General features: G+C 37.9%; 4 protein-coding genes across 4 annotated transcripts; 3 read left to right on the top strand and 1 right to left on the bottom strand.

Annotated features, from left to right (window-relative positions):
* Nucleotides 1-522: 522 nt before the first annotated feature.
* On the top strand, nucleotides 523-1599 carry GCK72_020744 (uncharacterized protein; the record flags this gene model as incomplete). The annotated part of the gene is made up of 5 exons (XM_003106370.2): nucleotides 523-593; nucleotides 646-937; nucleotides 988-1122; nucleotides 1172-1431; nucleotides 1476-1599. 5 exons carry the CDS (start codon nucleotides 523-525, stop codon nucleotides 1597-1599), a joined length of 882 nt encoding a protein of 293 aa, XP_003106418.2.
* Nucleotides 1600-2423: 824 nt separating this feature from the next.
* GCK72_020743 (uncharacterized protein) lies at nucleotides 2424-3845 on the top strand (the record flags this gene model as incomplete). Its single annotated transcript, XM_053733769.1, has 5 exons — nucleotides 2424-2546; nucleotides 2661-3062; nucleotides 3111-3224; nucleotides 3339-3740; nucleotides 3789-3845. The coding sequence occupies 5 exons, from the start codon at nucleotides 2424-2426 to the stop codon at nucleotides 3843-3845; spliced, it is 1098 nt and encodes a 365-aa protein (XP_053582682.1).
* A 1650-nt stretch (nucleotides 3846-5495) lies between these two features.
* Nucleotides 5496-5960, top strand: GCK72_020742 (uncharacterized protein; the record flags this gene model as incomplete). Its single annotated transcript, XM_003106515.2, has 1 exon — nucleotides 5496-5960. The coding sequence occupies one exon, from the start codon at nucleotides 5496-5498 to the stop codon at nucleotides 5958-5960; it is 465 nt and encodes a 154-aa protein (XP_003106563.2).
* A 235-nt stretch (nucleotides 5961-6195) lies between these two features.
* On the bottom strand, nucleotides 6196-11407 carry GCK72_020741 (uncharacterized protein; the record flags this gene model as incomplete). Its single annotated transcript, XM_053733768.1, has 11 exons — nucleotides 6196-6368; nucleotides 6419-6538; nucleotides 6583-6746; nucleotides 6796-7069; nucleotides 7119-7217; nucleotides 7577-8567; nucleotides 8959-9037; nucleotides 9098-9216; nucleotides 9263-9438; nucleotides 9724-9838; nucleotides 11369-11407. 11 exons carry the CDS (start codon nucleotides 11405-11407, stop codon nucleotides 6196-6198), a joined length of 2349 nt encoding a protein of 782 aa, XP_053582681.1.
* Nucleotides 11408-13007: the final 1600 nt, after the last annotated feature.

Genomic DNA, 13007 nt, shown 5'->3' with positions numbered 1-13007 from the left:
TAAATGTATTTTTTCGATAATCATCAATCCGGACAAAGAAGTTCATAGAGTAGAAAAAAGAGCATTTTTATGGGTGCTCTGCATAGGTTTTCGAAAAAGAATTATTAGGTTAATGAGTGAGCAGCGCTGAATTGGTGGCTTCTCAAATAGCAATCAGTGTAATGAGTTGGCTAATGAGGTATAATTCCATGTGTGCTGAGAGCAGTTTTATGCTCGTCTAAAGGGAGGAGAGACCGAGAAGTAACGGTGTCGCAGAAGGGCTGCGAGTCCACAGAGATCTCACCTATTGTGTTATTGGTGTCTGGCGGAGCGGACAGTTGGTTGGTGACCCGACATTCGGCCACCACTGAGGAACATTGGAAGGGAACAACGAGATGTAGGTGTAATGTACTCCCGAGGCAGCAAAGATTTTGTCCGCCACATTACTCGTTGAGAACTAAAGTCATAGTTCTCTTTCCGCTTTTTCTATTCTATTTTTAGTAAAGAATCTTTACTGACTTCCACTTTTTCAGCTATTCCAAAATGCCTCCAGATAAACCACTGGCTTATCAGTCTTCCAATGTAGTCCTGGAGTATATCAGTTTTGGGAAGAGGTCAGTTTGTCTCACGCATTAGCTCAATTCCAGTTGTAAATATCTATTTCAGGAAACGTCTCCATGCCATGTGCCCAGCAATCAGAAAAATGGAAGAAAATTTGCCTTATCACCTCGAACTAGTCAAGCTGATTAGTATGGCTCGAAACGGTATTATTATGAGTATTGATTCTTTTTCGTTTTATTTTTGGGAGCATGAGGGAAATAAGATGTTAATGACAAACGAATGCACGGAGAATAGTGTTGAATGGCTTACCTGTTTGGGACCCGAACAGGCAGCGGAGAAGTTTTTGTTGTATCATTTAAGCAGAAAGGGGACGCACATCAAGAATGTTGAGTTGACTGTGAGTGTGTTTTGTTTATTTTCTTTATTTCAATCTGTAACAATTTTCAGGCCGGACCAGAGTTCATTTCGAAATGCATTCCAATTACTATCAAAAATTTGATTGTAAACAGAACTGCTGCATGGTTCCCAACAAATGAACCAGTTGACCTTGTGAAAGTAGATACTACAGTTCGAGCAGACACTGTAAGTTTCAAGTTTTAAAAATGATCATAATTTCTAGTCATCATTTCAGCTGAAAATGGCGAAACACGTGACAGTGAAAATTTCGGACAGAATCAACACAAAAATAGTATCAGAATGGAATTGTGAGTTCATCCGAATTGAGTCAACAATATCCAGTGAAGAGGTTGCGTACTACTGTAACCAAGTATCGAAAAGAGCCAATAGACCGATTGGAAGTATGTTGATGGCAAACCACACTTCATCCGTCGAATTAGTGTTTGATCTTCTTCCTTCAAAAGAGTATGCCAGAAAAACAATGTTGAATGACAAGTGAGTAGTTGAGCTATGATTCTTATCAGCCATAAAGAATTCAGAAAATGTGTAACAATTTCAATCGACGAGTCGACAGAGTTGAACGTATACGGTTCGAGCGTTGATTGTTACTGTGTGGTTGTGGAAGTCTGTGCGAGAGGGACTGCAATCGATCAAGTTTATTGATATGTTCATTTTTCACTGACTCTGAATTTCTTTTAATGAACATCAAATCTTCCGAATCACATAAAACTATTATTCTACAGAAACCGTGCTTATAATTTTCTAAATATTTTTCACTACTTGCACTATCATTTTTACTTAATTATTTTTTATAATAAAAACATTTTTTATGTAAAAACAGTTGTCGTTCGGTTATCGGGACGGGTTATGGGGGAGGTTATGGGAGGTTACGGAGAAACTTGTCACTTCTAAATATATTAGTAATTTTATCACTAATCTTCTTTGTTCAGTGACGTCCGGCAGTCGTGTCCTTGAAATCCATTGCAGTTGAGGTAGAAGCACTTGCCTGTCATTTATTTATTGTAGAAACTCTGAAGAAAATGTGAATTGTTTCCCGAATAAAAAAGTCGATGATCGCTGTTCTAAGCAAGACAGTTTGGTTTTGCCCGCTGGCTTTTCGTATCCATTACAAAACCAATTTTTCCCGTGTTCTCAAGACTGTCCTGATACTGTCCTCTCAGTTCAACCTGGTTCTGACACGCCTACTCTAAATCAATCTTCTCTTCGTTTTTAAAAGGTTTTAATATTTGAAATTACTCTGTTAAATTCTCAACATACTGTTCTACTAGTTTAGAAATTAATGATGCCAACTGTTGACCTAGAAGACCGAAAACATGCCGGTTCAGATGGACAGTTGTCTTTCACTTCTCGCACTTCCAGGAGTCACTCGTTTAAAAGAATGTCCCGGCAGACAAATTTTTTCAAAAAATCACGTTTTTCTTTTCATTTTTATTTTCTGCATAATATTGGCATTTTTCTTTCAGAAAATGACTAATTTACTCAAACTTGTCTTCATCGGATTTATATTCATAGTCAGTGTTCATGGAGCAAGTGTGTTGGCTGGGAATTGCTCATTGGCGGATAAATCCCATGCAATTTCGTGTGGATTGGTAAGTAAGAAATTTACCTAGACAGACAAGAGCTATTATATTTCTGCCCAAACATGCTTGAATACGTTTTGGATTCCAGTTTTGTATTATAACAAAGTAGAAGAATGTTTCTAGCGCGCCAAGGAGTTTGGAGAGAAAGTTAAGAATCTTGATGATGACAATGAAGATCAGATGAAAGAATTTAGAAGATCGTGTGATGCTCTTAAAGACTGCACTCGTACTCTTGGGCACTGTGGAGCAATGCAAGATGAAGACACAAAGAAAGGGTTCGATTACATGAATTCGATCTGCACTCTCATTGAGTTTGGAGCCACCGAGTTCAAGAGTTGTGATGATAAACTTGATAAAACCGAATCGAAATGCGTCAAGGATTATAATCCCTTCCAGATTCAACAGGACTTGTTTGAAAAATCAGATATAACGGAAACATGCAGTAACCTTTTTGGAAAGGATAATTGCTTCAAAAAGGCAGTTACTGATGCTTGTGGTGCCAACGAATGGGAGAAACTTAAGCAAGTGAGTACATAATATTTATATTTTAAGATAGTTAGACTTTATTTTCAGCGTTATCTTTCATTGAATGACCGCGTCAAGAAATGCAATTTTGAGGGAACCGGAGGTGTTTTAGCTGGGGATTGCTCATTGGCGGATAAGCACCATGCAGTGTCGTGTGGATTGGTAAGTAAGAACCTTACCTGGACAGACAAGGGTTATTATCTTTCTGCCCAAACATGCATGAATACTTTTTCGATCCCAGTATTGCATTATAACAATGCAGAAGTATTTTTCCAGCGCGCAAAGGAATTTGGAGCGCAAGTTAAGAATCTCGATGATGACAATGAGGATCAGATAAAAGAATTTAGAAAATCGTGTGATGCTCTTAAAGACTGCACTCGTACTCTAGGACACTGTGGAGCAATGCAAGATGAAGAGACAAAAAAAGGATTCGCTTACATGAATTCAGTCTGCACTCTCATTGAGTTTGGAGCCACCGAATTTAAAAGTTGTGATGAAAAACTTGATAAAACCGAATCAAAATGTGTTAAGGATTATAACCCCTTCCAGATTCAACAGGACTTGTTTGAAAAATCAGATATTACGGAAACATGCAGTAACCTTTTCGGAAAGGATAATTGCTTTAAAAAAGCAGTTACCGATGTTTGTGGTGTCAACGAATGGGAGAAGCTTAAGGAAGTGAGTAGAGGATAATTATATTCTAAGAAAGTTAGAATTTATTTTCAGCGTTATCTTTCACTGAATGACCGGGTCAAGAAATGCAATTTTGAGGGAATTGTTTAAAGATGGTCATACTTTTTTCCTGGACTCAGAATGATCAGAAACCATTGCAGTTATCACAAAACCTTTATTAAAACGGCAAAATTATTACAATAAATAATTTATATATATATATATTATTTTTCGAAACCACTATAATATTAAAATTCCATTGATGTAATTGCTCTTCTTCTGTTATCTCCAAACTTCTATATACAATGAATAATTGCATTAAAGTCAGTCCAGAACGATGTTCTTATGATTTTTGATACTCTCTTTTTCAACATGAAGATGTTGTGCTCATCTCCTGCCATCTATTCGTCAATCGAAACAACTTGACCCAAGGAACAGTTGGCTCACTGGAAAAGTTGGCTCTCATAATAAAACGGGACGAGATTTGTGTGTTGCTCGTGAATGAAATAGTTTGATTTTTGATCAAGTTTTAGAAAGTTTATCTCTTAAACAAGTTGCCCGAGTGTTCAAATGGACCTTGCTCATTTTAGAACACAAAAGATCTTTTCTCACACTAAAAGTTTCATATATTCTCTATAAAACAATTAACATACTGTGAAAAAAATAAGGTTTCGACAAGGATTTTCAAAAAAAAATTCGCGGGCTGGAACACGCAAGTGCATGAAGTTGTGGGCGGAGCTTAAACTGCAAGCGGCGCGGTTCTTAATTTGGAAAAAACAACTGGAATTAGAACCGCGCCGCTTATTTAAGCTTGCAATTTAAGCTCCGCCCACAACTTCATGCACTTGCGTGTTCCAGCCCGCAAAATTTTTTTTGATAATCCTTGTCGAAACTTTATTTTTTTCACAGTATGTATAAGCAATACTATCAAATGGTGGGTACATGCTAACCTGCAGATAAAAGTACACAACTTTCCAATCGATTTCAATATTCAACAATGATATCAGAAGAGGTGCCAATACCAAAGGCGGAGCCGATAGAAAAAAAAACTTTCAATCAGGAAAACTAGGCGGAAATTTTCTGTTAGTGAACTTGTTTCCCCGTACTGCAAATATGAGAGTCTACTTTTTGGTTATGCAATATCCGTTTTCTAGAACACACAGTTCCGTCACAACATCCTTTCACTATACACACCTACTCTATTCTGAAAATGTTGGCCTACGAGCTGTCGAGTGTCTTCACCAAAATCGGATTTTGTTTCAGTTTCTTTGCCAATTTCGTTTTGATCTACCTAACAATTTTTCACATTAAAAAATTGGTTGGAACCTATAAACTCATGGTGATTTTATTTTCAATATGTGGAATATTATTCACTGCTTTGGAAATTGTGGCAAAACCGTTTTCACATAATTTGAGCAATGCTCTATGCTATTTTAGTTTAAATAACTGGATAGAATCGAAGACATTCCTGAAGTTCTTGATATCAGTGTGGGCCGGGTTTTATATTCAAATTATATCATTTATCACAATACAATTTGTTTATCGACATCTGTGTTTGTTTGATACAAAGAAAATAAAAGAGTTGAGGGGGCTGAAGAGTATACTCATGATTATTTTTCCTTGGATTCCGGCAGCATTTTACGTGGTTACTCTTTATTTATTATGTCCGGCGGATAAAGAGTCGGATGAAGTTTTCAAGTAATTTTAGTGGCGCGCATTTCTAACAACCTCTCATAGAAACGTTCAACTTGCAAATCCCTAATGCTTCAAAAATACAATCTCGTCGTCTCTGAGACCCCTCGCCTTGTTATCATACCTTATACTCCAACTGGAGAAATTTGCTGGAACTACTTATCTGTTCTTCTAACATGCTCATTCCTCGTTTGCTCTCACTACTCCATCATGTTGTTTTGTGGATTCAAAATGCATTTCAATATGAAAAAAGAGCTGCAAAAGTTCTCCGCAACTAATAGACGCCTTCAGATTCAATTGTTTCGAGCCCTAGTTGCTCAGAGTTTGGGGCCAACTATATTTCTAGTCATGCCGATTGCTCCAATTCTGTTGAGTCCATTAATCCCGCCTGTGTTTGGTATTGATATTGATTGGCAGACCGGGTGGTGTTTTACAATGATTGGTGTCTATAGCCCATTCGATAGTATTGCGTTCATGTTGATTGTCACCGAATACAAGACGGTTATCAAAGGTAATTTTACCACAGAACTTTGATATACTCTAGACAACACTTTCAGAAAAAATAAGGTGTTATTTTCGAAGCGACCCAACTCCTAAACCTGTGACATCGGTGATTACTTCATAATAAACATTATTCAATACTTCATTAATATTATTATAGTTGTAAGAATCAATGAATCAATAAACATTTTAATTTTTTTTGAAATCAAAAAGCAAGCATGTTTCGACCCGTAATGCAAATTGTTGCCCCTAATCAAATGTATTCTTTCTACTTTTCTGTAGCAAAGCATTGTTTCAAAAATTGAGACATCTTCCCGACGACATGCGCGGTCCTGCTTGACAGGGAATGCGCTTGATTCGGGTAGACCATCAAGTCAAAATCGATTCCTCGATTTTGAAGCTCCTCAATAAGAATGGCACTGTTTTGGAAGTGTACGTTGTCTGAAACAAAACTTTTAGGAATTTTTGGGATTTAAATTTCTAGGACCTACCATCAAGCAAGCCATGCATCAACAGAAGCCTCGTTGTTTTGAAGTTGTCTAGTTTCCGCGTGACGTCACTGTATGACGCCAACGGTGCATCCCCCATGTAGCGTTCGGTGTAGGTGGCATCTGCAAAAATAATTTCAGTTTGACACCCCCGACTTAATTCCTACCATAGTACGCAAAATTAGTCACTGGAGCCACTGAAATCGCGCATTTGAAAAAGTTCTCTGCTGCCTCGTTAACCATGGAAAGTGTCATAAAACCTCCATAGGACCATCCAAAAACTGCGACTCGGTTTGGATCCAGCAGATGTTTGTAGGCTTTAAGGACCACCCTGAAATTAAAAAAGTTGCAAATGCACCCCAACGAACTTTTAGACTCACTTGATAACCTTCAACTGATCTTCCACCTCTACCGTACCCAGCTGACCATAGACCGCTGACCGATACTTCCAACCTCTGCCTCCACTTCCTCTTCCATCGATTCTCAGAATCGCTACTTGCTGCCCTGACGCCACGATTTCCTCGATTCCAATCTGAGTGGCATCTTTGGTATTCTGATCGTTAGGTCCTCCATAGACATGAACGATTACAGGAATGGCACGAGTCTTCTCACGAGCGTAGACGTCTTTAGGAATGGAGAGTTTGGTAAGGGCAACTGGAAACAAAATTAAGAATTAAGAATCAGAGATCTTAAATTGAGTTACCGTAGTCATCCGAGATTTGAAATTTATCAGAAATGATCACTGGTAAGCCGGCATCTTCGAAACGTGTCTGGTAGGTGCGGTCTTCGAGTAGTTCGGAATCTGGAATGTTGAAAGTTGAGAGAATGTCCAGATCAATCTTGCGAACCGGGCCGAAACGGGCCGACACTGGCCGGCGCGTAACTCGCTTTAAACACAGTGTTATGGACTGAAAAGAATACCAAAATATAGATCTCGGCAAGCTCTATGACTATACTATAATCCGCAGGCCAGGCTAGAATGGTTTTTTTGGCCTTTTTCGCGGCACATTACCGATCCGATATCCGGCCCATGTTAAAGAGATAGACCTCGCCGAGATCTACATTTTGGTATAATTTTCAGCCCATAAGATTGCGTTTCAAGCAAGTTAAGCGCCGGCCCGGCTTTAAAGTATAATCTAAATCTTTTAATTTTCAACTCACACTCTGTTTCCTCCTTATCCAAATTCCTCGTCAAATTTACAATAGTTGTATGGGGAGCTACTGGTCCTTTACATGAAACAATGGCCTTTTTCATCTCTTCGTCTATCTGCGCCTGAGCCCAAGTGCAATTAGTAATAGTGCACGTCAAACAGTTCACATTCGATTTCGCCATACGACTGCTATCTCCGGCAAGATTAAATGAGAATAGGCTGCGTTGTTGGGGTCTTGGAGCGGCCGCGTGGTAGTAGAGTGTCTTGGTCTCCTTGTTGATTCCGTCGATTGAGGTGACATCGAACGCTCCCAATTGCAAAAATTGAGGGGTCCGAGGGTTTCCGGTAGACAAGCGGAGTGTTGCAATTTGTTGGTAGGCGTTTCCACGGATATCGTGTGGGAGTAAGAAGTATAGCGTGTCCTCGTATGAAGTGATAGTGTTGAAATCATCATGAGCCACCCAGCGCTTTGGAGCATACTTGTATTCAAATTCCAGATGACATATCGCGGATTCCCAATCACATATTGTCAGTGCAACTTCGTTTTGGTACCTGTTAGTCCAGACAGACACCAGTCGATCAGTTCCATTTATATCCACCCATTTCACGGCGAGCAAATAGTGATAGGAGAGACTATCCTTCAATTGTACATCCAGTTGTTTTGCCTGCTCTGTTTTCTTATCCCAAATTGATAATGTGTATGAGGGGAGTACTTTGGCAAAAGTTTTTGGGTAGTGGAGGTTTGTGTCAATGGTGTAAGAATGAAGGCGATGGTAACTTCTCAGGGTGACATTCTTTGTTAGATGGTTGTCATAAGAGGCGTATGCAAGACGATCTCCTTTTGGTGACCACCAGAGGGCGTCTTTCTTCCCGAATAATTCTTCCTCATAAACCCAATCAAATAATCCGTCTACTGTATTTTCACCGCCATGGCTGACACGGATAGAGCCCTCGTCTTCAGGAGCGCTTTTGTAGTAGATCTTGTTGCTCTCGACGAATACCTGGAAATCGGATTGAGAGGTAACTAGTTACCACTAATTACAAATGGAAACTAAATTTAAATTTTGGTCAATGTAAAATTTGTGTCAGTGTATTTTTTACACTTACCAAAATCGTTTACATCAGAATCTGACAGAGTTGCGCGGAAGTAAATACGGAAGTAAAGACGGAAGTGAAATTATTTTTGATAGTACATATGCAACTGACGGCAATAATACAAAAGTATGTTTTGAGTTCAAATTTAAAATTCGGGCAGTGTAAAATTTTTTTTTAATTGTTTACACTGACAAAAACTGTTTAAATCAGATTTTCGACGGATTTTTACAGCCTGTCATTAGGTTACTGTAGACTACTGTAACTACTCCTCCACAACTTAATTTTTTTTAAACTCACGAAATCATTTCTCTTCCCATTCCACTTGAACGCCTGTATCACCGACTCCTCCTTCCGCAAACCGATATCGTGCGTGATTCTGGAATCCGACAATTCACGAAACAACTCTTCAATTTCATATGGAATCAAGGAATGTAACCTCTCATTATTATTCACTATTTTCAGATGGAACGTCTCGTTTTGCGGATTCATTCCGGGGTTTACAGCGTGATCCATCAGAGCAAAGTACTTCAAATCGGCGGATGGTGAGATCTCAGCCTGAAGTTTTTGTTGTTGGAATTTTTGAAACTTTCGTTTGACTAACCCCATTCTCTCTTCCAAAAATCAGTCGAGACACTCCATTCTCCACCATTTCTACACCTTCCCAGCTCTGCATGACCACATTGTTTTCTGAGAACGCAAATTCAGCATACGGATATCGTAAAGATCGTAAATCAGAGATGTTGAGCCGCTTTGAGCCAATGTGGGCAGAGGCGAATACTGAAAAACATGGGCGGTTTTTAGTTTTTCAAAAAATTTAAAACGTATTCGTTTTCATTAGCTACGCTATGACCCACAGAGTCATTTTTAGTCCATATGACGCAAAACCGGAAGTCTAGTGGAGCGCGTTTTCACACGATTTGGCAGTTGCCAATTGAGTCGCCGCTCAGCCAAATCACGTGAACGTGGACGAACAACCCGGAGTTAAATTTTTCAAATAAACAGATGCTTCATATGGACTTTCTATGACCCTGTGTGACCCTTTCCCGCAACAAAAAAACTCACACGGCGTAAAAAGAACCAGCGCCGCGAATATCATTGCCAAAATGATGACAACCACCAGCACTGCTGTTGTGATTCCTTTGCAGTCTCGTTTTTGAGCCTCGTTTCCGCCGAGTTCCTGAAAAAGAAAAACTAATTGAGATTGAGAGGAAACATTTCAAAAATTTCTGAGAAAACGAAAATTGCACACAGTATCATGGACATGAAACCGCATCTATTTGCTGAATAGCTTAATTCATAAAAATTGGAAAACTGGACGATAAGTCCAATAATCGGAACACCGCCACCACCTATATTGACAAACAAACAAACAAATAGGTGGCATCGGAAAAAAAAGAAGAAAAAAGAAATGGTGGCGAGACGAGGGGCGAACCTGTTTTCTAATGTCTGTGTCTGTTTCGCGGCGCCCTTTTGTACCCTTTTTTGAAAAATGATTTTTTTTGGTATTCTTTATTATGACACTTTGGAAATGTGTTTGGAGTCCTTGAAAAGGTTGACAATTTTCTTTTGAAATTAAAGAAATGTTTTCTAAAGACTTTATTAGGAAAGAAAGCGGGACCGACAGAAATAATAATGTCTGTCCGAATATCTGTTTGTCCAATGTCCACCGATGTTTGAGTTGAGGGATCCCTTATCGCAACAAAACTTTGTGTAATGTTACATGTGGTTTGAAACTTTTTTCTTGGAAAAAAAGAAAAATCTTTTTTTGCAGACAGAGATAGAAAAAAATTTTGAGAAAAAATGCTGAAGATGTCTTCATGCGATGAATCCAAAAAAAATGACACAAGTTAGTCACACATATTTGCTTCCTTCAGTTTTCATGAATAATAAATTTAGGCGAAAAAGTGCTGTCACCATGAATTTTTAATGGTTCTGGAACACCACCATAATTGAAAATTGAATGTCTTCGTTTTCAGGATGGAATTAAAAAAAAGAACGATCAAAAAAATTATTTTAGAAAACAAGGTTTTGCCCGAAATTTTTTCAAAGTGAAATCAGAAATTCTGAAAAAAATTTGAGCGTCTGTCACGGTGTCATCGATTGTTTGAATTATTAAATTTTAATTAGACGTGTAGATCAAACATAAAGCTTCATTTTTGTAGTTGACAACTTTTTTGTACGGACACTCCCTAGAGGGATAATTTTAAGGGGACAGCTCAAAAATCACTCTATTTGCACTGAAATGGGACGATTTGAGGGAGAAATTACTCTGCCAATATGTAACTTGCTATGGAGTGCTCGTATAAAAAAGTTGCCAACTACAAAAATGTAGCCCATATATTGTTTGGTATACTCACCAAATTTGGTAATAGTAGGACAAAAAATGATGGTCTGGCGCCCTTTGGCGATGGAAAAGAGGTGGGAGAGAGAAAGAGGCTGCAGACGGCTAGACACTCTCGCTGTCTGCACTCTCTCCTTCTATGAAAATCAAGGTCTAGACTTGTTTTGCAAGTCTAATATTTTTAAAAATTTGTTGTCTACAATTATTTTATCCCATTTCACACTTTCAACTTTCTTCTCTACTTTCCCATCAATTTCTTATCACAACTCAGCCACCTGGTCGACTCCTCTCGTCCGTCCTCCATTTCAAAAATTGTTGTAACATAACTAAATCAGATACAACTGACACTCTCTATCTCTCTCTTACCTCATCGTATCCTTCGAGCAAATCTGCTTCGGCCGTCATGCCGTCGGGCCGCCGTTCGCGTAGGTTTTCTGTCAGTTCTGAAATCAGATTCAAATCTGGAAATTTAATAAATTTATGAGATAGATACGTAGGTTCAAAGAAAACATAGGCGGTGCGTTTTTATAGATTTATAATCTTTGAAAAACCAAAAATCAAACGGAAAAAAGAGGGGAAAGTGAGCTGCCTCGGATTAAATTACTGCAAGATAAATGTGCCAAAAATGTATGTGTGTGCACATACAATGAAGATTGATGGAGACTATTAGTGACTTGTCTTTTATATAGACTCGGGGGGAGGAAAAAAGTAAAGAAGATGGAAAATGTTTTGATCAATCTGAAGGGAAGGAGATGAACATCTGGAATGAGGGAGGGAAAGAAAGATGTTTATGTTTTAGATAGAGGGAAGAGGAACTTCGATTCAGATTCATTGGTCATTTAAACATGAACATCTGCACAGAAAAGTTTTGAAGAAATTTTTGGTTAACAAAAAGTAATTTTGAATGTAGCTTCAAAGCTGAAGTCATTGGGATTCAGAGTGGACTAAGACTCTTAAGTTCATTATTCTGAAAAAATTGTGGATCATGACATCCGATTTTGAAATACGAAAATTCTAGAAACAGATTCAGAATCCTCACGTCTTCTGCTTACAAATTATTTAAATTTTCAGAAAAGACTCGAGGTAAACATACTTGTCAAAGCCCGGGTAATTGGCGCCAAAATTCGAAATTCGAATTTTTCCATTTTTTCGCGAAAGAGACAAATTTTCGACTATCATTCAGAATTTGAAGAAATTCTGAAAAATCTTCTTTTTTCGTAGCAGGGCCTTGAAAAATATGAGGTTTTTTAGATGATTTTATACATTAAAATGAACATTTTCCGTTTTCCGTAAAAAGGTTTACAAAATTCGTTCAGACAAAAATTCAGATTTTTCCAGTTTTTGAGACGTTTATGACTAAACATTCAATAGAAAAGCTTCATCTTTGTATACAACCGAAAATTTGAAAAAAAATTTAGGTAATTTTTACTTATTGGAGTAACTAGCTTTATAGAACATAGCTTCAACCTTGAAAACACAAAAATTATTATTCGAAATAAGAACTACAATTTTTTCGTTTTTCAGGAGAAAGAGCAAAAGGTTCAAAGTTAAAAAGAAAACGATCAAATATGTTTTTTCTTTTCCTTTTTTCCTTTACCTACCCGATGTTTAATTGGCAAGGCCACATTCAATAAAAAACCGCCCATTCAAAAATAATTTCTAATGTGATTTTCAGTTTTTTATCACTCTGATCTAGTGTACAATTCACGAATTCAATATTTGTTTTTCATCTTCTTCAAGAAAAGAGTGAAATCTCGTTTTTCTCGTCGTCGCAAAACTATGTACTTGAATTCGGAATAAGACTCAGAATTGAAAATTGAGACGTCTTTTCCTCCTTTAGAAAAATGGAACGAAAAAATGTCAGAGGGTTGTGAAAAGTTTGGGATGTTCCTACTTTTCCCCTCAAATGATCAGATCACAGGTAAATAAAACGGGGAAATTTATATTGAGAGCAGATAAAAAAACGTTTTTGATATAAGAGTAAGGGGAAGGAACAATAAATAAG

The sequence above is a fragment of the Caenorhabditis remanei genome, chromosome V (genome assembly GCF_010183535.1).
Source record: "Caenorhabditis remanei strain PX506 chromosome V, whole genome shotgun sequence".
Classification (NCBI taxonomy): Eukaryota; Metazoa; Nematoda; class Chromadorea; order Rhabditida; family Rhabditidae; genus Caenorhabditis; species Caenorhabditis remanei.
This window is presented reverse-complemented; position numbering and strand designations above follow the sequence as displayed.